This window comes from Psammomys obesus, unplaced genomic scaffold (assembly GCF_907164565.1).
Source record: "Psammomys obesus unplaced genomic scaffold, mPsaObe1.curated_primary_1811, whole genome shotgun sequence".
Classification (NCBI taxonomy): Eukaryota; Metazoa; Chordata; class Mammalia; order Rodentia; family Muridae; genus Psammomys; species Psammomys obesus.
This window is the reverse complement of record NW_026596256.1, coordinates 11722097-11746343: the sequence shown is the minus strand read 5'-3', so window position 1 is coordinate 11746343 and position 24247 is coordinate 11722097. Positions and strand designations below refer to the sequence as shown.

General features: G+C 36.5%; 1 protein-coding gene across 1 annotated transcript in view; it reads left to right on the top strand.

The window, feature by feature from the left end:
• Dhx36 (DEAH-box helicase 36) overlaps positions 1-24247 on the top strand; it is a 42762-nt gene that overhangs the window by 9715 nt on the left and 8800 nt on the right. The window contains exons 7-20 of the mRNA XM_055596833.1: positions 648-722; positions 1200-1366; positions 2918-2999; positions 4276-4416; positions 4672-4774; positions 5108-5195; positions 6027-6082; positions 8799-8863; positions 9609-9752; positions 12496-12613; positions 13329-13427; positions 14713-14886; positions 15026-15112; positions 23171-23254. Coding sequence (XP_055452808.1) covers positions 648-722; positions 1200-1366; positions 2918-2999; positions 4276-4416; positions 4672-4774; positions 5108-5195; positions 6027-6082; positions 8799-8863; positions 9609-9752; positions 12496-12613; positions 13329-13427; positions 14713-14886; positions 15026-15112; positions 23171-23254 — 1483 coding nt within the window. The remainder of the gene's footprint in view (positions 1-647; positions 723-1199; positions 1367-2917; positions 3000-4275; positions 4417-4671; positions 4775-5107; positions 5196-6026; positions 6083-8798; positions 8864-9608; positions 9753-12495; positions 12614-13328; positions 13428-14712; positions 14887-15025; positions 15113-23170; positions 23255-24247) is intronic.

Here is a 24247-nt window from a genome sequence, read left to right as displayed (position 1 = left end):
TGTGTGTGTGTGTGTGTGTGTGTGTGTGTGTGTGTGTGTGTGTGTGTCTGTCTGTCTGTGTCTGTCTGTGTCTGTCTGTCTGCGTGTGTCTGCTCACACGCATGCAAGTTAGGACAACTTACAGGAGTCAGTTCTCTAGCACGTTTCCTGTGGATTGAAGTAGGTTCCGAGGCTTGACGCCAAGCAGAAGCATCTCGATAGGCCCCTTTATAAGTTTTTGAAGGACAATCAAGCAGAGTTTATTGAGCAGTAAAACAACAGTTCCCTGCAAGTGGTAGGGGCACTAGTGTACATTTTTGATACCACTTGTCTACCCCTTGATAGACTTTATTTTTTAATATTTGTATTATTGGCTTCATTATTGATCTCTACTAAACTTCCTAGAGGTGAATAGAATTCTTTTTACCAAACCAGAAACTTGGGGCCCTTAAATTCATTCCGTTTTTGAATGTGAAAGGGTACACTTGTAAAAAGAAACACTTTTAGTATCAATGTGAACTTAAAAGTACTATTTCCTATTACTTCCTTGTAGTAGATGCTATTATAACTAAAAGTTAAGTAGAAAGATTCTCCTCAAGCTTTTGTGGAACTCAACACTTTCTTAGGAAAGAAAACCAAGAATCAATAACCTGTGTCTTTTTTTACAGTCGGTTGCCAAGGAAACAAGGTTCCATTTTATACTGTACAACAGGAATCATTCTTCAGTGGCTGCAGTCAGACTCGTGAGTATGTTTCAGGGAAGGAATAAAAAAAATATCAGCAAAGAACTGAGCAGGCTAACTCATGCTTGTAACCCCAGCACTTGATAGATGGAGGCAGGCTCAGGAATTGAAGTTCAGCCTTGTCTCCATGAGATTCTTTCTCACCCAGCACCCCACCACCACCAAAGTTATATAAACAAGAACACTTCACAGAGAGCCAAAGATATAATTTTTTGTTTCTTTGTTTGATTGGTTTTCTTTTCTTTCTTTCTTTTTTTATTTTTTATTCGAGTTAGGGTTTCTCTGCGTAGCCCTGGATATCCTGTAAACTATACTGGCATCAAAATCAGAGATTCTGCCTCTGCCTCCTGAGTGCTGGTATTAAAGGCATGTGCCACCATGCCTGGCCAAAGATATAATTATGAAACAGAACTGTGTTGTTGAAAGTGTTTATTTCCAGTTTTATACTGGGTTGTGATGTTTACACTTGTCTTCTAGGCGTTTATCCAGCGTCAGCCATATTGTACTTGATGAGATTCATGAAAGGAATCTGCAGTCAGATGTCTTAATGACTGTTATTAAAGATCTTCTCAATTTTCGATCTGACTTAAAAGTCATATTGATGAGTGCAACATTGAATGCTGAGAAATTTTCAGAATATTTTGGTGAGTAAAATTTGATAATATGCTAGAAGAGGTATCAAAGTTTAACTTCAAAACAAAAAATCCACACAGTACTAGGTATAATAAATGTGAGTGTTGACTATTTTTTTTATATTTTTCACTGTTTCCTGATGAAAGACCCAAGCCTGCTTTTTCAAATGATAGTGTCACTTCTCTCCCACTGTGACTTTAGCTAGTTTCTTGGTGCTGTCACCAGATAATGAGGTGGTATCATTGAAATCAAATTCCGGGAATGAAAATTTTTATAGTCTTCTTTTTGGGCACATGTGAATCTTCTTTGGCATTTGTGTATAGTCGTAGGCTACTCTGGCTTCTGCTGATGATACTGTCAGTGCCCACTTAGGGAATGCTTTAGTGTGCCAGGTGGCAGTTAGCAGTCTGTCTTCACCATTTCTTACAAAGTCCTGTGAGTCAGCACTAGTGTTGCTTCAGGTTTGCAAATACAAATGCAGTCTCACAACTGTTAAATAACTTATCCAATGTTCTGTAATTAACATTGCATTACTAACAGATTCTGGGGGCTGGAGAGATGGCTCAGAGGTTAAGAGCCCTGGCTGCTCTTCCAAAGGTTCTGAGTTTTAATTCCCAGCAACCACATGGTGGCTCACTACCACCTGTGATAGCTGGTGCCTCTTCTGGCATGCAGCATACACGCAGGCAGGCAGAACACTGGATACATAATAAGTAAATAACTCTTTACACAAAACAAAACAAAAAAACAGAGATTCTGAAACTAGATTTGAGCACATGAAAAAGTAAATTCTGTAGAAATGTTTTCAGAATCTTTCTTCCTTAAAATAATAATGGACATATTTGGGAGAAAAGATAAGTAATTGAAATGTAGTATCACCATAGGTAATGTATTTTCAGGTTTTTAAAATGCCTAAAAAATGCATGCCATTTCATTCTTCATAGCGTTTTGATTAGTTGGGGCAGGTACTGTGTCTTGCTAGTTGTTAGTAAGGCACCCAGACTTGATACGAATAACTCAGTTTGGTGCAGATGAGATACAGAACAGACGGTAGTTCAGGTCATTTGCCCTAAGCTTGTGTTTGTTTATTGTGTGCTTTATTTGCTTGTTATGAGAAACACCAGCATTTCAATGCCAGCACTAAGATAATCTGTTGTGAGCTTCAAGTGGAAACGGAGTAATATTTGGTAACTTCCTGTTTTAACTTCCTGTCAGTGCCCATTTTGGGAGCCACAGAGAGTAATCTCTTTTATCTAGTTTGTCAGCAAAACGAGGACTCATCCTTTTACAATCTTGGGCAATAGGCTTTTAATATATTTAAAGTTCAACATAAAATGGTTCTGTTTAGTATTCAGTGTTATTTTGTATAACTGAGCAGTTGTGTTCAGTTTATAGAAGTAAGATAACTATGAAAACTAAACTTGTCTTAAGTCAGCTGGGGAAAGTAGATGTAGACTGAAGTGTTTCTTAGGTTAAGAATATTGTGCTATCTTAGTGTGTGTTGATTTTTAATTTTTAACATTGCATACGAAGCCATCGATGTGTTTTATCTTTTATTATAGGTAACTGTCCAATGATACATATACCAGGTTTTACTTTTCCAGTTGTGGAGTATCTTCTGGAAGATATCATTGAAAAATTAAGGTAAACAGTGGGCAGTGAAATAAGTTAAAAAGTACTAATGTATCCCTCTTCTCTTTGTCAAGTTTATTCCTATAACTCATCATTGACATGTTACTAAATCCATTCATCAAGCATTTCTGAACTTTTTAAATTAGAATCATTTCCATAGACATCCAGGAATTGTAAAGCCAAAATCATTACCTTAGATTTCTGCAGGCTTTCCACCAGCACAGATAAACAAAGTGCATTTTGCCAAATGTATCTTATGCTTAGTTACAGTCTTCTACCTAGTTTTCTAGGTGGTAAATTTAAAAGTATGGTCTTTATCAAGCGGTATGGCAGTAGCTTACTAACTCTATGCTGACTAACCAGCGTATGCCACATTTGTACCTACTCCCTGACACTCAGCTAAATATTTTCATATTTAGATGTTAAGTACTTGCCAGGCACTTTATCCCTTTTTTTAGATTCCCATGCTAGTAATAGGGTAAGAGTATGAACTGCACAAGTCTGACTAAAAACTGGAAGATGAATACCTTCTGCAAGACTACAACTAGTCGGAGCAGGGACAGCATTTCCATCTGACTTCACCCCTCCTCCCCACTCCCTCTAGCTGCAGCCTCTGAACTCTGTGGGCCTTAAAGTATAGCTTCAATTTTTCCTTGTCTTCTCTAACCGCCCCCACCTCCCACCCCCATTTCTCTTTTCGTTTTCTTCAAGACAGGGTCTGTCAGTCTAGTCTTGGCTGTCCTGGACCTGATTTCTAGAACTCACTATAGCACCATAGAGTCACCATAGCACTAGACAGGACACTTAAAATTTAAGTACTAATTCTGGATCTCTCCTAACTTTTAACTGTGACCGCAGAACGATGCACTCTCTAGCATAGATCTGATATTCCTGGAGATACTAATGCAAATCCTTAGGATTCAGAAATCTTACTTTATATGCTCCACAAGGGATTCTTACGTGTAGATTGGTTTGGAAAAACTTTCAAAGTCTAAGTTATTCTATTAAACAGTCATTAAGTCATATTTTGGACCTTCTAGTTATTAAAAACTTTTATTTTGGAGCAAACTTAAAATTGAAGATAAATGTTAAATCAATTTTTCATTTAGATTATAAAAGATGGCATACAGATCTTACATGCTTTATATTTTGTGTAACGCTCTCTGGAAAATATAGTGAAAATATTGTTTAGAATCTGGCTTGAAATCTCCAGTATAAAAACTCAGGCATACTTAAAGCCATAATGTTTCAAATGTGGGAAGATGCATAATGCTCTTTTTTATTTTAGATATGTTCCAGAACAAAAAGAACATAGATCCCAGTTCAAGAGGGGTTTCATGCAGGGTCATGTAAATAGACAAGAAAAAGAAGAAAAAGAGGCAATCTATAAAGAACGCTGGCCATCTTATATAAAGGAACTGCGAACAAGGTAAGTGTGTCTTTGAGGCAAGAGCACAGTGTGTGGGGGGGTGATTTCGAGTGTACTTGGAGGGGCAGGATCTCATTCTAAATAAACACCATTCTGATTAGACTTATCTGCTGTTTATTATCCCAGTAATTTTAATTTTCTCTGATCTATAGATTGTTTGTTCATAAGCAGACTGAGTTAACTTTAAGTTTTATAGCTGATGAACCCACAGAAAACTTATCAAGCATTTCATAATTTTCTGTGTAATTTCGGTAGATACTCTGCAAGTACTGTAAATGTTTTGGAAATGATGGATGATGATAAAGTTGATCTGAATTTGATTGCTGCCCTAATTCGATACATTGTTTTGGAAGAAGAGGTTAGTTTTGTTTAGTTTTTTTTCAAGTAATTTACTTTAAGTTTTCTTAACATATCAAAGCCATGACAGAATCATTTTCCTAAGTACTTTGTAAATAGTGGACTGCAAGAAAATCTCAAAATATCATATTTAGGCATTTAACCTATTTAAAGAAAAGACTAAACAAATTATCTCTGGATTGTAAATCTGAGGTTTTAAAGGAGTCTATTCATTTAAAAACCAGAATTCAAAGCTACTTTAATTTTAAAGAGGACTTAAATGTACATAGAATTGGTTCCCAGTGTTATTATTACTGTGGTTTTCTGTTTATATAGTGATTTTCTGTTTATATAGGATGGTGCAATACTGGTCTTTCTACCAGGCTGGGACAATATCAGTACTTTACATGACCTCTTGATGTCACAAGTGATGTTTAAATCAGGTATTGTATAATATATTATACTATGTAATTCCAAGACTGATACTGAAATTCATGTAGTATATAGAATCTTTTTCCCCTTTTTAATTTTAAGAAGTTGTTACTAAGGAGGCTACATTGGTATCAGATTTTGATCATCTAAGTTTGAGTGTTTTGCTTTAAGAAATTGAATGTTTTCTAACATTTCTGAGTTATAAATAAGGATGGGATGTACACTGTGAAGCTTTTTAGTTTTATGAAGGTATTATTTTAACCCTTCTTTAAACTTGCCTAATATAATTAAGCCTTAAGGTTACAAAATATTGATATTTAGGGACTTTCATTTTTTTTTTCCACCCTCATTGGTTTTATTAATAGTGAGGATGGAGTTAATGGCCTTTTATGGATGTGATTTAGAAAGATAACTCCCACTACTGAGAATTGTTTTAAGAATTTGGGCAGGAGTTGGAGGCAAGAGTCAGTGGTTAAGAGTGCTGGCTGTTCTTCCAGAGGATCCAGGTCCATGTCTCTGCACTCTACATCAGGCAGCTGACAACTGCTAGTAACTAGTTCCAGCGCATCAAGCTCAGTCTTACCTTCATAGGTACCTGTACACGTGGCCTGTCCTCACAGAAAGACACACATAACAGTAATAGGAAAAAAAATGTTCTTTATCTTGAATTGATAAACAAATGCTTATCAGTATAAAATAAATTAACAAAGTCAAGCTTGATTTGACTGTATGTAAAAATATCAATTAAGAACTGTGTGACTTAGCACCTGAACTTATTATTTCATATATGTTCTGTATTGTTTTATGGGATTTTAATTTATAACACTTTTTTTAATTTTCAGATAAGTTTCTTATTATACCTTTACATTCACTGATGCCTACAGTAAATCAGACACAGGTATGTTCTTAAATTTCTTTTTTGTTTGTTTTGGTCTATATTGAGCAAACTGCTTACTATGTTTTGTTTTGTTTTTGAAATTAAATTGTAATTACATTGTTTTCCCTTCCCTTTTCTTCCTCCAACCCTGCCTCCACGCGCCCCCTACCACTGTTCTTTCAAATGCATGGCCTCTATTTCTTTGTTGTTGGTGGTGATGCTTTGTATGTCTTTGTGTTTTTGTGTGTGTGTGTCTGTGTGTGTTTCATGCATTGTTAAATATGTAAATATGGCCTGAGACCATATAATGTTGCTTATATGTATGCAATTATTAGGGCTAACCACTTGGTATTGGCTAAACAATTGATGTCTTCCTCAAGAAAGACTGTTTCTCTCCTCCTCTCAGCATGCCTTTGGTACCTGGAGCACTTTGTGTAGGGTTGAGGCCTCACAGCTTTCCTTTTTCATTGTTAGCATGTCTGTTGATGTTCTTGATCAGGTCTTGTTTAGGCAGGTGTATTGATGAGACTTCATATGTGTTGCTTCTTTGAAGTATCTAAGAGATGAAATTTTGAATTTCTCTGGCTCTTACAGTCTTACCGCCCCATCTTCTCCTATGATCTCTAAACCTTAGGTACAGGAATTGTGTTGTAGATGTTATAGTTGGGACTGTGCAGCAATCTCTTGTTCTCTGCCTTTTGCTAGTTTTTCATAGTAGTCTCTTGCAAATAGATGTTTTTTGTTTGTTTTTGTTTTTTTATAAGTGATGCGACCCATACTTACTGTGGACATAAGGATAAATACTTAGTACTAGTCCAGAATTATACTGGTTTAAAGGTAACATTTCTTGGTTTTCCTCCAAGATCCATAACTTCACTATTCCTGGGTTCTTGGTTAGGTTCCCAGTGGCAGGCATGCTTTCCGTATTGTTGATTGGGCATTAAGCCCAATTAGAGGGCTCTTTGTTGCTTATTACCAAGATAATGCACTCCAGTCTTCCAGCCTTGCACGCTTAGGGTTAGGGGTGTCATGCCACACAGGTACCTACTTTAGTTCATAGGCATCATAGTAGGGTAGAACTGTTGCTCTTTCTTTCCTCCCTTTGAAGCCTTATGCAATCATGGGAGCTAGTTTTCAGGAGGAGGAGGCTTTCAGGCTAAAACCAGCTGGCATCCTCTGGGTTGTATGTCTGAAGTACATGGTGTCTTCAGCAATGGGAGACAGCCAAGGGCAGCAGCAATAGCATGTGTCTGGAGAGTCTCCAAGACAGCCCTGACCAGCACCTCAGAACAAAGGAGCGTGTCCTAGTCACCTGGTGTGAAGTTTTCCTTATCTAGTCAGTGGCTACTAGGGGATTGACATCCAGATGGAAAAATTTCACTTAAACTATATATATTCACAGGCTTGTTGTATTATTTTTTTTTCCTTCAAAGAAACACTTTAAACTAGTAATCCATGTTTAAAATACTTTATTAAGAGCCATTTCTTTGGAGAATGGTTTTACAAAAACTTAACCATGGTAAGTTACTATCAGATTACTTTTGTGAGTGTTAGGAAAGTTTAAAGAAATGGTTTCATCAGTAACTGGTTTAGGTTTCCTGAATCAAAAAAATAAAAAATAAAAAAGTAAATACCACTAAAAACCACAACCTGGAATGACTGTAACATATTACACATTGGTGTTTAAGATTGTGATTTATCACAATTAGTGTATTAAGAGATTTCCTGTTTTATCAGTAATTTATTACATTATCCAGGATTCTCTTAATGAGAATGGTAACAGTGTCTTCAGACCTTAGTAGAGTAAAATGAAATGGTTCAAAATATACTTTTCTTTCTTTTCAGTCTTTTTATTCTTTTTCATAAGAAAATAACTATGACTCTTTCAAGTGTGTTTGGGAACACTTTGATGGAGATCCAACATGTTGAGTTAGAGGAAGAGAGTGAGAAAGAGTGAACTTTATTATTGAAGAATAGATAAAAGTGGAGCTAACGTGGAGGTTCTTCCATCCTTGATTACCTAGTAGTGTAGGCATCCACTTGCTGAGCATATGTGCTTCCTACTGACTGAGAGCTCTATCTCGTAAATCAAGCCTGAGTGCATTCTTCTGAGTGAGCGTATGAGGTACAGCCTATGCTACTCAACTACTTCTGTTCCTTCAACTTGGGTGGCATTGTTAGGGGCTGTATTATTTGTAGGATTTGACATTTGAAGAGGATATTTTTGCTTCAGTTTTAATATCAAGTTGGTCATGCTGCAGCTCTTGACATCCATTCTTAGGGCAAGGTATCTGCCTCTCTGGATGGTCTTTGTTTGGCTTTGTAAATGTTGTCCCTAGACCAAAGCTGTTTTTTTCAACTTTATAGTCATCAGCTTTTGTTAAATATGAGCTAAAAGTTGGAGTTACTAGGAGAAAAGGGAAAGAGAATGGGATTCGGAGGACAGGGAGGGGGCTACAGCTGGGATACAAAGTGAATAAATAAATTGTAATTAATTAAAAAAATTATTAATTAAAAAAGTTGGAGTTACTTTGTTTGCCTCTTATTTATGATACACTTCTGACATCTAGTTTATCATGGGAGGATTTCATCATGTTGAAAATGTACGTGTTATTGATCAATAAAGAAGACACATATATTTAAAAAAATAAATGCTAAAAAATCACAGTTTCTCAGGAAATAACACTGTAAAAACATGTCAGAAATTAGTATACTTTTGGTGTATTTGTTCTTACAGGTATTTAAAAAAACTCCTCCCGGTGTTCGGAAAATAGTGATTGCTACCAACATTGCAGAGACTAGGTAAAAACTATTTTAAATATCAGCTATTGATGATTACATAAATTTTTGAGCTCCATACATTATTGACAGTTTAACCTTTATTCTCTGTAAGATACTTTGTAATCTCTTTTTAAAAAAATCACTTTTTAGCATTAGTTATAGATGGCAAATATAAACTGTAGTTTTTGTAAGGCTGTTCTTCCATTTTTAGTTCTCTATTTCAATGTTTCGTTAAGTATTTGTTATTCAAAACTTCTCTAAAGAATCATGAGAGCTTCTATAGGTATAGTCCTTTTCTCTTTTGTCCAGTTAGGGATAGTACTATTTTGTAATCTTATAATTGCATGCAGTCTTACACATTTCTAATGCTCTACTGGGGATAACTTACAGCTCAGTTGCTGAAACAAATTATATTTTAGAAGCAGCTGTTAAACTCTAGTGCTTAAGGGCCTCAGAACTGGTCCTAAGGTGGTAGAGATGCTAAGAAAATGGGTATGGGTAGATGAGAATGTAGCCTGTGATCTAGTCATTTGCTACCGCTACCACTGTACACACATATACTGCCTGCAGTCAGGTGCTTGACTGCTGTGAAACTGAAAAATGTGGGAAGAGGAAGTAAGGTCCTGAATTAATAAAATCCAAGTGATCCAGTAAAAAGTACTTAAATGAATTAAAAAAAAAAAAAAAAAAAAAAACCTTCCTATAGGCTTGCTATAATACTCTCGATGTACAATTTTTAATAGTTTGTATTTCTGTTTTCATACAGCATCACCATAGATGATGTGGTTTATGTAATAGATGGAGGAAAAATTAAAGAAACACACTTTGACACACAGAACAACATCAGTACTATGTCTGCTGAGTGGGTTAGTAAAGCCAATGCCAAGCAGAGGAAAGGTAGAGCTGGAAGGTAAGATGGAAATAATATCCAGGGCCTTGAGAACATGGGGAAAATATGTGAGCAATTATATTGCTGTGATTTAAATTATTATTAGGAGAGTTACCTTGCACAATTTATTGAACTCAACACTTTTGAGGCTTTAGCGTTTGATTTTTAATTTAAATTGGCATGTAAAATAACAAGTATGTAACATTTTTATACATTTATATAGTTGTACTTTCCCCTTACTTCTTTCCTTTACTCAGATAGTTTCTCCTTGTTCCATGTAACATACATTCTATTCTCTCTTGCGCATGCCTCCTTCATTTTCATTTCTTCCTTCCCACTTATCAACCCTGTTATAGAATCTTATGACTGTCCACCTACCTGTCTGTTCATCAGCTGACTAATTCTTGTAACATATCTCAAGTTTACATGGAGATTCTGCATAAGAGTGAAGATTTGGTATTTGCCTTTCTGGACACTTTTCTGTGGGTGTTACCATTTCCTCTTTACAATGGACTAAAATGCTGTTTGTGTGTGTACTCCACATTTTAAGTACCCGTCTGTTGATTGGCAGTTAGTCTGACTCTATGTCTTGACTTGTTCAATTCAAGCAGCACTTACTTGGCTACGCTATACCGCTGTTGAGTGCTGACTTAGACTCCTTTGCATTGCTGACTTAGACTCCTTTGCATGTGTACTTGGGAGCAGCACAGTCGTGTCTTGAGTTAATTCTTCGTAGTTTTTGAGAACCCTTCATACTGATTTACTTGATGGGTATGCCCGTTTCCATTGCACTAGCAGTATCCTGGGTGTCCCTTTTCCCCACATCTCCACTAACACTTGTTGTTAGCCCTTATGAAGAGGTGAAATGGAGCTCAGGGGAGTTTGAATTTGTATTTTCCCATGCCTAACTACTACAGCAACACATTTTAAAATAAGAAAATACTTTTATTCTACTTTTTTGGGGAAACTATTTGCCAAGTTTTTTATTTCATGATTGTTTTTCAATGGCCTCGTCTACGTGGTTAAAAATAAGCTTTATTAGTTGCATCACTCACAGTTTCATGTTTGCTTTTAAAGCATGTAATTCTTAATTAGAAAGAACTATATGAGTGTCGTCTCCTCTCCTGAGTGCTCTGTTTGCTTAATTCTTACTTCTCAGCTGAGGTAAACAATTACCTTTTTTAAGAATAAGGAATTAAATTATAGAGAAATGAAATAACTTGCTCAGCGTGCCAGAGCTTTGTACATAGCAGAGACAGAAACTGAATTCAAGCCGTCTGGGTTTCTGTTTACTGTCCCTTTAAGCAGTACCAATTCTGACCACGACTTGTCAGTGAATACATAGGGGAACCACTTTTGCTCCATTGATGTGGTAGTAACATAAGAAATAAAAACATCTGTTTTAATGATGAGAACAGTGTTTTTCCCTTACACAGACTTGCCTGCTGCTGCTTTTTGATTGAGTACTTAGAGTATTTTATGTTGGTGACGGAATCTTGTCTGGTGTATAGAAGACTTTTCCTTTGTCCCTAGTAAAAAGAAAAGCATCACCAGTCTTCCATATGGGCTCATGTAAGGAAAGGAAAATTTAAGAAAACGTTAGTGGCCATTTCATCATCCCTTTGTTTTAAATGTGTGCTCAATCAATAAAGTTCTGGCTTGCTTGCTATAATCTTTATTGTTTGTCCCCGTTTAACCTGATTTCTAGACAATTTCTTATATTTTGACATTGATACTTCACAAAGCCTGATTAGATTGATGGTTGGTTATTTTGGAGACCAGGGAAAAACAAAAACAACAAGAACAAAAGCCAAATACCATGTGGTTCATTCTGGAAATACCATTAGTTTCTGAGATGCTAGATAATCTTGCCTCCAGAGAGATGTTAGATAATAGATAATAAGTCTTTGTAGACTTACAGCAAAAAAAGAAAACAAAACAAACAAACAAAAATACCCAAAAGTTTAAATCATTTATTGCTATGGCAGCCAGAGTCTTTTGAAATATTATTCTGTTCAGAAATATATGAATCCTGTCATATCGGTTGTGGCACTAAGTTATGAACCTAAAAGAGTTTCTAATGTCTGAGAGCTCACTAGATAGAACATATTTAAATATGGTCTTTAATTAATAAATGTAGGTTAACATAGTGCAAGGTTTGTTACAAAGTAGGCTTATAGGCCATATTTGTTGTTACTACTCTAAGCCTGACCAGAATACAGCTGTAGTTTGAGCAAGGAAAGATAGACTTCAGAAATGGGGAACCAAATTATGGGTGGGAATATCTGTCATTGCTATCTAAAACTGGAGCGTGAGAACTACCAAAAGACATAGAGGTGAGTTCTAGTGTTCTGTAACACGGGACAACTGTAGTTCAGAATAATATATGCATTATAAGGGCTAAAAGAGAGGTGCTTAAAAGCTTAGATAACAAAATAAGGATATGCAAATGGATTGGTGTAGTTAATGCAAATATGTATTTAAATATATTACACATATTTAAAATTATTAATGTATTACGTATTAAAATAAAAAAATAATGTCTTAGAAACTAGAACTACAAAAACAAAATAAAATTTGGACATTGGGTTTAGGGTCCTTCCAAATAAACATGAAGGAAATAAAGTTTTATAGATGTGAAATAACCATTATGTTTATGGCTTGTGAGAAATGGATACTGGGTACTTTGCCTTCCTGTTCTTTCTTTGGCTTTCTAAATGTCATTTTCTTGATCTTTTTTTTTTTCTTCTTTTTTTTTTTTAAGAGTTCAGCCTGGTCACTGTTATCATCTATATAATGGCCTTAGAGAAAGTCTTTTGGATGACTACCAACTACCAGAAATTTTGAGAACTCCTTTGGAAGAACTTTGTTTGCAAATAAAGGTATATTAGTTGAGAGAATTAACAAACTAAAAGAAGGGTGATATTACAGTTTTCAACATTTTTAATGGAAGAAGTATAGTATGAACCTACAAAAAAGATTGGTTTTATGCACTTCATTTTGCTAATGTGAGAAAGCTACTTAAACTTCCGTCTGATGTGTATCAAACAGCTGTTAACATTAGAATCAGGGGACCTGTGTTTGGTTGCTGCTTTTTATCTGGAAACCTTGTTCTGCTTCACTAAGCAGCTTGCTGCATAAAGTCCTAAAACAGTGCTGGACACGCAACAGTAACTGTCAGCTGCCACTTCCGATTCTGAGGTCCAGAGCATTGAGCCCACGACTTGATATTAGACAAGCTCCGCTGCCAAGCTGTCCTCTCAGACCCCTCCCTTTTCTTCTTTTGGACTTTGAGATGATCTCAGTAATTGGCTCAAGGTTAACTTCAACAGCCTCCTAAGTAGCTGGTGCTCTGTGCCTGTGCCACCAGATCTTGCTAGCTGTTCTTGTATCTTCAGATACATACTTTCTGCGTGTGTGTGCACGAGGGTGCTCGTTGGTGCGCATGCTCCACTAGCCCTGCCTGTAAGGTAGTCAGTAATCACCTTGTTCTGATAACTGTTCTCACTAGATTTCCTTTTAAAAAGTGCTATATATGTTTTTGGCTGCATGTTTTTATGTCTTTTTGATGTATATTTAACTAATTTGTCTCCACAGATTTTAAGGCTAGGTGGAATTGCTTATTTTCTGAGTAGATTAATGGATCCACCATCAAACGAAGCAGTATTGCTCTCCATAAAACACCTAATGGAATTGGTAAATTTGATTTTCCTGAAGTTTAACTTGAATTTAGCATGTTAGGCCACTACTTAAAAGCTTTTATTACTGCAGAGTAGAACCCTGTCAGGTTTGATAGGACACTTTTTGCATGTTTTTAAGATACAAATTTTCATGAGTTTTGTTGTAAGACGAATTTAAAATTTCATGAAATCTTGAACTATTTCTTTAGTGGTCTTCATTAAGTGTTCTTGAACTAGGTTGGTTAATACTACTCTTTGTTATTACTCTAATGCTGTGTTGTCAGATTCAATAATTTAATAGTAGTGTAGTATTTGGCAGAGGCAGCCATCATATTTTGAAAGAATATAAACAGATGGCTCTTTGTGTGATGCTGTAACAGTCCTTGAACTGTCATTCACTACTGTAACTTATCTCCGTAGAACAGGACCTTCTGCTTTGTTAGTTCCTTTTTATGCTCTGAGAAACTCCTTTAAGTGCCTACATGGTTGACAGTCGTTCTTGTTGAGAGTCATAGGACTGGCCATGAATTATTCCCACAATTGTAAGAGAAGCACAAGACTAGAAGTGCTATCTACTGCTGTTTGCAGCTATGTGTGGTAGTTGAAATTATGACTCAATTGGAAATTCATTACCTCAGTTATACTCACGTATTCTTTATGGCACCTCTCTGTACTGTCCTGGAACATGCAGAGAAAGAATGTTCTTATCTGCACAAACATGTTGGTTGGAGGGTACCAAAGACATGTTATATTTGTATATATGTCACAAGTTTGGAAGCCATCCATGTAGATCATTTTTAAAATTTTGAATTTTGTAACACTGTGATAGGCTTGTAAAATAATTAACTTCCTAAATTAACACTGTAAATTTTCAGTCGTGTCCTTGTATTTCCCTGGTTTCTTCAGGATAACTTCTCTAGGTGCCCTTATTTGAACCAGATTACCCAGGGAATTGGAGCAGCAGTCACTCGCATATGTGCCCCTATCTTTTTGCATCGGAGCACTTAACTAGACACAAGGGACAGTGCATTTCACCCACTCCTTGTCTTTTCATAACTGTTTAACCGTGGGTCATTTTCTTTATTTCTGATGTAACATTTCCAATTGTAGATTGTGTTTGTTTAAATTAGGCTTTACTAACATTAGAATTTAATTTTTGTGTTGAAGGTACTTAAACCAGTGTTTGGGGCATTTGTGGTTTAAGAGAATGAATAGTGGCCCTATGTTTGACAGCTAGCTATAGCAGCTTTTGGTGGAATGCTTTGCTGGGCCCACTGTAAGATTATACTCTTTCTTTTCAGAGTGCTTTGGATAAGCAAGAAGAATTAACACCTCTTGGTGTCCATTTAGCTCGATTGCCTGTTGAGCCACATATTGGAAAAATGATTCTCTTTGGAGCTTTGTTCTGTTGCTTAGATCCAGTCCTCACTATCGCTGCCAGCCTCAGCTTTAAAGATCCCTTTGTCATTCCATTGGTAAGAAAGACAGAAAAATGTCTAGGCATTTTTAATGTAAAAAGTATTTACTGCTCACATCTATTTTTCATTAGATTTTCAGGAAAATATCCATCATTATTATGTCAGAAAAATTTAAGTTACAATTGCTATTTTTTAGGGAAAGGAAAAGATTGCAGATGCAAGAAGAAAGGAATTGGCAAAGGAAACTAGAAGTGATCACCTGACAGTTGTGAATGCATTTGAGGTAAGGAAAAACTCTAGCTCTGCTTTATAGAAGGTTACTCAAGAGCATGTTTTAAAATACTTTTAAATGACCATATTTATATCTCCGGAATAAATTAAAAAAACTGGTTAAAATTTGGTGGCTAATTTATAAAAATGAACTTTTTGTCTTACGTAAGAGCTTATCTCTATCTTTTGGGAAAAGACATATAAAAAGTAAGGCTGAAACAGATAACCACTTTATCTTGTTTTTCATATATGATTGTCCTTTACTTTGTCTTACCTTCATGACAGTCTGTTCATTAATAATCTACTTTTACAGTCAGTGATACGATCTTTTAATAGACTATCAAAATCATGTACGTTTGTATGTAAATATATATACACATATATGTATGTATGTAAATACTACTTCAGTTCATATACTGTTAAACGCGCACACACACACAATTTTTAGGGTTGACCATGTATTGGATAACCAATTTGAGGACTATTTCTGCCATTTTCAGCATTAGTTCTTTGTTGCCTATAGTTCTTTGTCTAGGGTTGTGGCCATATGAGAATTTGCCCTTCCATGTTAGTCTATGGGTGTCATCCATGTTCAGTTCTTATTTAGTCAGCCTCGTTGATGGGACTTCATGGTTGTAATTTCTCTGATGTTTCTAGGAGATGAAATCTCACAGCAAACTTGCTGTTCTTATTATGGCTCTTTTACTCTTTCTCCTGTTGCCATGATCTTTGAGCCTTAGGTGCAGGTATTGTGTTAAAGATTTTATCAGTTGGGATTAGGCAGCACACAGTCTTCTGTTTTTGCCTTTTGTTTGGTTGTAGGTTTTTATGGTCTCTGTTATAAGTAGATATTTCTTTGACAAAACCTTTACGTCTTTGTGGGCATGAAGATAATGTTTAGAATATAGTTGGGAATTTGCTGGAGAGGTGGTTATAGGTTCTCTCCCCAGGGTCTGTGACTTCAGTGATTAGGTTTCCAGCAGCAGACATGCTTTCCTTCTTGTTGATCATGCATTGGTTACCACCAAGGTATGCATGCCTCTAGTGGAAACTTAAGGACATTGTGTCATGCTGTTCATTGTTTTAGTTTATAGGCATCGTAGCTGGGTAAATTATTGGTTGCTTCTCTCCCTTGAAAGCTTGCATAGCACTTTCTGGTACTGTGAAAACTACCCCTCCAAGATACTTTTAGGTCAGAACCAGATGGGGGGGGGGGCTGTGTCCAAAGTATATGGTTGACTTCAGTGATAAGGGCTTAGCTTCAGCCACCAGAGGTAACCAAGAGCAACAGCAGCAGCCTGTTTTGAAAGTCTTCTGGACAAACTCAACCAACAGCATTTCTGATGCCCCGTGTTGGGGTTTTTGTTAGACTATGGCTCTTGAGGAAAACATTTGTTTTCCTAGGTAAGAAATTTTATTTAAACTGGACTTCTATATGTATATATAGGCACATATGTATTATATGTAATTTTGGGTAGATAATAACAGGATTACTTATGACCTTCTATTTACCCTCTTTTTCTATAAATACTCCGATTACGTACAGTGTGCACAAGCACACACATTTTTAAATTGTAGTTTTTAATTTTCACACTTGTCAATTGTTGGCTTAAATTCCTGAGCAAATAAGGTTCTATTCAGAAAACTGTTTCCTACATAGGATCGGATCGTTGATCCATTTAGAGTTAGTTTTTGTCCAAGGTGATAGATATGGGTCTAATTTTATTCTTCTGTGTATGAATATTTAGTTTGCTCAGCACCATTTGTTGAAAATGGGTTTCTTTTCTCCAGCTTATGTTTTGGCCTATCTGTCAATTATTAAATGACTGAAGTTATATGTATTCATTTTGGGCCTTTGATTTTGTACTTTGGCTTACATGTTTAGTTTTGGGTCAGTACTGTATTTTTTTTAATTACTGTGGTTTTGTAATGTATCTATAAGATCTGGAATTATAATTCCTCTAGCTCTGTTCTATTTTGCCCAGTTTTGTTTCAGCTATCCAGGGGTGTTTTGTGGTTCTGCATGACTTTTAGGATATGTTTTTTTTTTTTTTTTAATTTATGTTGAATGAGATAGATATTTTGATTGGGATTACATTGAATTTGTAAAGAGATTTTTGATAGAATGGAAAATTTTAGCAATCTAAATACAAGGTGTCTTTCCATTTTCCAGTGTCTTTTTCTTCAGAGATTCTTCACCTTCTTGATTAGTTTATTCCTAGGTATTTAATTTTTTTTAATTTTTTAATTTTTATTTTTTATATTAGTTACAGTTTTTTTCCTTTGTATCTCAGCTGTAGCCCCTTCCTTCATTCCCTCCCAATCGCACCCTCCCTCCTTCATCTCCTCTGTCCCTCTCTAAGTCTACTGATAGGGGAGGTACTCCTTCCCTTCCATCTGACCCTACTTTATCAGGTCTCATCAGGACTAGCTGCAGTATCCTCCTCTGTGACCTAGAAAGGCTGCTCTGCCACTGAATTCATGTCAGAGACAGTCTCTGTTCCCCTTACTAGGGTAAACCCACTTGGATGCTGAGCTACCATGGGCTGCATCTGAGCAGGGGTTCTAGGTTATATCCATGCATGGTCCTTGTTTGGAGAATCAGTCTCAGAAAAGACCCCTGTGCCAGATATATTTGTTCCTTGTGTCGCTCCTGTCCTCCCCAAGTCTTACTAACTCCCTCTTCTTTCATATGATTCCCTGCACTGTGCCCAAGGTTTGGATATGAGTCTCAGCATCTGCTTTGATAACCTGCTAGGTAGAGTCTTTCAGAGGCCCTCTATGGTAGGCTCCTGTCCTGTTTCTTGTTTTCTTCACTTCCAATGTCCATCCCATTTGTCTTTCTAAGTGAGGGTTGATCATCTTACCCTGGGACCTCCTTCTTGTTTAGCTTCTTTAGGTGTACAGATTTTAGTATGTTTACCCTTCCTTATAGGTCTAGTATCCACTTATAAGTGAGTATATACCGTGTGTGTCTTTCTGCTTCTGGATACCTCACTCAGGATGATCTTTTCTAGATCTTACCATTTGCTGCAAATTTCATGATTTCCTTGTTTTTAATTGCTGAGTAGTATTCCCTTGTGTAAATGTACCACAGTTTCTGTATCCATTTCTCCATTGAGGGACATCTGGGTTTTTTCCAGGTTCTGGCTATTACGAATAAAGCTGTTCAAACATGATTGAGCAAATGTCCTTGTTGTGTACTTGAGCATATTTTGGATACATGCCTAGGAGTGGTATAGCTGGATCTTGAGAAATCACTATTTCTAATTGTCTGAGAAAGCGCCCGACTGATTTCCAAAGTGGTTGTACAAGTTTACATTCCTACCAGCAGTGGAGGAGGGTTCCCTTTTTCCACAACCTCTCCAGCAAGTGTTGTCACTTGAGTTTTTGATCTTAGCCATTCTGATGGGTGTAAGGTGAAATCTCAGGGTCGTTTTGATTTGCATTTACCTGATGGCTAAGGACGTTGAACATATCTTTTAAGTGTTTCTCTGCCATTCTATATTCCTCTACAGAGAATTCCCTGTTTAGCTCCATCCCCATTTTTTAATTGGATTGCTTGATTTGTTGCTTTTTAACTTCTTGAGTTCTTTATATATTCTGGCTATTAGCCCTCTGTCAGATATAGGGTTGGTGGAGATCCTTTCCTGGTCGTTTTGTTCTGAAGACAGTGTCCTTTGCTTGACAGAAGCTTTTCAGTTTCATGAGGTCCCATTTATTGATTGTTGCTCTTAGAGCCTGTGTTGTTGGTGTTCTGTTCAGGAGGTTGTCTCCTGTGCCAATGAGTTCTAGGCTCTTCCCCACTTTTTCTTCTAACCGACTTAGTGCGTCTGGTTTTATGTTGAGGTCTTTGATCCACTTGGACTTCAGTTTTGTGCAGGGTGATAAATATGGATCTATTTTCATTTCTGCATGTAGACATCCAGTTGGACCAGCACCATTTGTTGAAGATGCTCTCTGTTTTCCATTGAATGGTTTTGGCATCTTTGTCAAAAATCAAGTATTCATAGGTGTGTGGGTTTATTTCTGGGTCTTCTATTCGGTTCCATTGATCCACCATTCTATTTCTATGCCAATACCATGCCGTTTTTATTACTAGGTATTTAATTTTCTTGGATATTAGTTTGAATAGAAGTGTCCATCTTTTTCTCTGAATGTTTGTTGCTGGTATATAGGAAAGTTATTTAAAAGTTACTGAGTTTTCCTGCCACGCCACATTGCTGAACTTGATCATTTCCAGAAGCTTCCTGGCATAATTTTTGGGAGCATTTATACATAATGTCATTACAAGTAGGGATAATTTGACTTAATTCTCTATTTGTATCCCTTTAATTTCCTTCTTTTTACTTATTGCTGTAGCTAGTGGTTCACGCACAATACTGAAAAGGAGTAGGGAGTGAGGATAATAGTCCTGATTTTAGTCCTGGGATTGCCTATCTCATTTTGGGTGATGTTGGCTATGGGTTTCTCATATATAGCTTATATTATGTTGAGGTATGTTTCCTCTAGTCCTACATTAACTAGGACTTTAATAATGAAGGAAGGTATGTTAGTTTTTGTCCAAAGTTCTTTCTGCATCTCTTGAGATGATCATGTGATTGGGGGGGGGGGTGTCAAGTCATTTTTATAGTTTGTAATATTTATTGACGTGTGTATGTTGAACCGTTCCTCTATTTCAGGGATAAAGCCAACTTGGTCATGTAGTACAATCTTTTTAATGTATGTCTATATTCTCTTTGCACATATTTTATTGAGTAGTTTTGAGACTTTATCAAGGATATTGGCTTCTCTCATTATTGTGTCCTTCTTTGGTTTTTTGGGTATTCAAGTGCTGAACTTCTTCATAGAGGGAGTTTAGAAGTGCACATTGTATTTCTATATATTGAATAGTTTAAGGAAGCTATGGATTTTCTTTAGAAATCTAGTAGAATTCTACTGTGAATCCAGCTGGACCTGGACTTTTTTAGTTGGAAGGCTTTTTATTACTGTTTTTGCATAGCATCATTTATTATGTGTCTCTTTAGGTTGTTGAGATGATCTTCTTGGTTTAATTTTGGTGGTGTGGTTAAATCTAGAAATCCAAATTAGTTGAGTCAGGTTTCTAACATACTTCTTTATAGTATTCTGACTTTCTTTGATGTCTTTTGTAATCTTTTTCTGTTCATTTCTGATTCTTTTAAGTTGGGTCTTCTCTTTCTTTGATAATTGGGCCAAGAGTCTCTTAATTTTATTTATCTTTTCAAAGAATCAGCTCTTAGATTTTTTTTTGATATTTTGTATTGTTTTATTTATTACTATTTCATTTTAAATTGGTTCTGGTATTCTTTTTTCCTTGCCAACAACTGGGTTTTAGTTTGGTTCTTTAGTTTCATCAAATTAATTGATTGTGCTCAGAGTTTTTTATAGTAGTGACTTAGGGCTACAATTTTCTCTTGTAGGACTGCTTTTCTTATATCCAGAGGTTTTGTTGTTTAGTGTTTTCATTTTAATTCTAGGAAATTTGTAATTATTCTTTGAACTATTCGTCATTCAGTAATGATTTTTTTATCTTCATGAGTTTGTATATTTATTAGAGATTTGTTTATAGTTGATTTTTAAATCTTATTACATTGTGCTCAGATTTGTGTCCATGGAGTTACTGCAGTCTTTCTGAATTTAAGACTTATGTCCTAGGATGTGTTCTGTTTTAAAGGAGCTTCCACATACTCCTGACTAGAATGTGCATTCTCTGGTGTTTGGGTGAATATTCTTTCTGTTCAGTCTATTTGATGTGCTATGCTATTTAATTCTGAGGCTTCTCTGCATAGTTTTTGTTGTTGTTTTGTTTGTTTGTTTGTTTCCCCCAAATGGCCTTTTTACTGAGAAAAGTTGTGTATTGAAATCATGTGCTATTACTGGATTGGTGGTAGTCTGTGTCTTTAATTCCAGTAATATAGTTTAATATTTAGTTATTATTGAAAGGTGTGTATTGATTACAGGCATTGTCTTGTTGATTTTTTGATGGTGTTGTGCTGTTGGTATAACTTTGTGCTTCAGTAATTTCTATTGGCTATGCTTATTCCTCTCCTCCAACCAACAGATTGGTTCCTGTATTTTCTTTAGATTCGGTGTGTTCAGTATAATTTTTTCTTAGGCTTTTTATATCGTGCAAAGTTTTTTTCTCATTCACAAACTATAGTGATTTTTTTTGCTGGGTATATTAGTCTGTATTTGCTGTCTTAATCTTTTAGAACTGAATTGCTCCAGGGTCTTTAGACTTTCAAAGTTTTCGCTGAGAAAACAGTTGATTTTCTGATGGGTTTTTCTTTATAAGCGACTTGCATTTTTCTCCTGCTACTTTCAGTATACTTTCTTTGTTTTCTATATTTTCATGTTTTAACTGATTCCTAATGCTGTAAGGATTTGCTTTTCTAGCTTTGTCTATTTGATGTTTTGTATCTTGTGGGATCTGGTGGGTGTATCTTTCTTTAGTCTGGGAAGATTTCTTTTAAGATATTGCTAAAGATCTGGTCATTACAGCTGACCTGGGATTCTTCTCCCTCATCCTTTCCTAAAATTACAGTTTGATGTTTTATGTCATCAGTGATGTCATACATTTCTTTTCATGTTCCTTTCTTGTGCTTCTTTTAATCTTTTTATTTACTTATTTTTTTCGTATTCCTTGTTTATTTGATCGAGATCTTCTAGCTCTGTACTCCACTTACTTCTTGGTTCATTCTACTTGTAAAGCTTTCCTTTGAGTTTTCTGGTTGGGTTATTGGGCTTTCAATTCTATCTTCATTTCAGCCTGAGTCTTCTTCATTGTTTCTGTCTCTTTGTTGAATAGAATTTTTAAGTCTTGGATTATGTTTGTCATTTCCATTAGCCTTACATTTGTCTTTTCTTAGACATCATAAGTTCATTCTCTTTATGTTCACTGAGCTCTTTTTCTCTTTAAGCTGCCTAAATTCTTTGATGATTCTGTGATTTTTCTCTTAAAATTCTGTATCCTGCTGTTCGTCTAGGTAATTCTCATGGGCAAACAGTTCTATAGGACTAGTAGATTTGGGGAGCAAGATACTGCCTTGATCTTTCATGTTGTTTGTGTTTTCGTGATGAGATGTGGGCATGTGGACTTCTTTTGTTAGCAGTGTGTCTGATATGGGCGGAGCATGTTGAGGCAGAAAACAGGATGGGCCAGTTGGGCCTAAGTGTTGGCTATAGCTCAGGTGGAATGAGCACAGGATTGGGATGCACTGAAGAGTGTACATCCTAAGCCACACCTGGAGTTTTGTTGTACATCTGGGTGTCAGAGAGGATGTATAAAGGGAAGTATTGGGCAGACTCACACATTAGACCCAGGCACAAGATATGGGGTTGTAGGTTGATGGTGGATACTCACTGCTTTGTCCTGGCTGGAGACTGGAAGTCTGATGCCACACACGGAGTGGTGGCCAGACTAGACCTGGGCAGTGCATGTGCCACCTGTGCTCTATCTAGGGGTCTGAGGAGCATGTATGATGGCGTATGCAGCTAGATCCTCAGGAAGGATGTGCAGGAAGGCTTGGCCAGAACTCATTCAATCTACTTGCCCTGCTTCCTTTTTTCTTCTTCTTTTAGTTTTATTTATTTTTGTTGAGTAAGTGTTTTGTTGGTACACAGTCACAGTCAAGGATGGCTAACTGGGATCCAACTCTGGTTGTCAGGCTTGGATTCAAGGACTGAGCTGCTGAACTGTCTTGCTGACAGCCCCTCTTCCCCCTTTTCTTATTCTTGTTAAGAAAACTACGTTTTTGATGCTGAAAATCTACTAAACCTGTGAAATTTATTTACCTATACTCTTTTGATAAATACTTGGTATACAGTGGAAATACTTTGTGTAGGGTACAAATATGTCAGGAGCAGTGCTGGATACCAGGATTGTAAGGAACTTCATCTTTTTTGCCATGAGTTTTAAAGTTCCTTGACATTTTTACAGAGAACATCGGATATCAGTAAAGAAATAAACTTAGCAAAATAAAAATGGAAACTGCTGAGTAGTCTTTTGTGTGGAGAACTATTTGAGCAAGTTTATTTCTTTGTCCAATAGGGCTGGGAAGAAGCTAAACGACGTGGTTTCAGATATGAAAAAGACTACTGCTGGGAATATTTTTTGTCGTCAAACACACTGCAGGTAATACTGAGAACTGTGCACCGGTTACATATACTAGATTAATATATATGCATCGGTTTGTCCAGTTTTATCTATAGTTAAATTATCTGTATACAAAGAGTTTATATGTGTTAAGAAATTAACATTCTAATGAAAAAATACCCCGTCTTCAGCAGAGTGATAAAGTGATGTGAAAACTCAGAAAGATACTACAGCCAAAAGAAAAGGACATAGCATATTTCAATAGAAGATAACAACTATGTCATAGTATTGGGTTAGTGAAAAGATTATCTGTTCAGTAAAACAAAGAAAAGAAAGTAAGCTAATAAGATGAAGTTTTTATAGTTTAATTAATTTATTTAATTTCAATTTCTTCACTTTATATCTTAGCTGTAGCCCCCTCTGTGTCCTCCTAGTTCCACCCACCCTTCCTCTTCTCCTTCCATGCCCCTTCCCTAGTCCTCTGATAGGAGAGGACCTCATCCCCTTCTACCTGACCCTAGCCTATCAAGTCTCATCACAGCTGGCTGCATTGTCTTCCTCTGTATCCTGGCAAGCTGCACCCCTCAGGGGGAGGTGATCAGAGAGCCAGCCACTGAGTTCATGTCAGAGACATCCCTTGTTCCCCTTACTAGGGAAAGGCAAACAGGAGATATCTAGATATTGAAAATAGGAGAAGACAAGGAACAAGACAGGAGTATTCCACAGGGGGCCTCTGAAAGACTCTACCAGTAAGGAAGGAGATACTGAGACTCATAACCAAATCTTGGGCAGAGTACAGGAAACTTTATGGAAGAAGAGGGAGATAGAAAGCCCTGAAAGGGACAGGAGCTCAACAAGGAGACCAACAAAGCCAAAAAACCTGGGCCCATGGGGTCCTGCAGAGACCGATACTCCAATCAATGGCCATACATGAAAAGGACCTAGACCCTCCCCCCCACCCCCCTGCTCAGAGGAAGCCCATAGGCGGCTCAGAGTTGAGTGGATTCCCTAGTAAGAATGAATTTTTAAAGG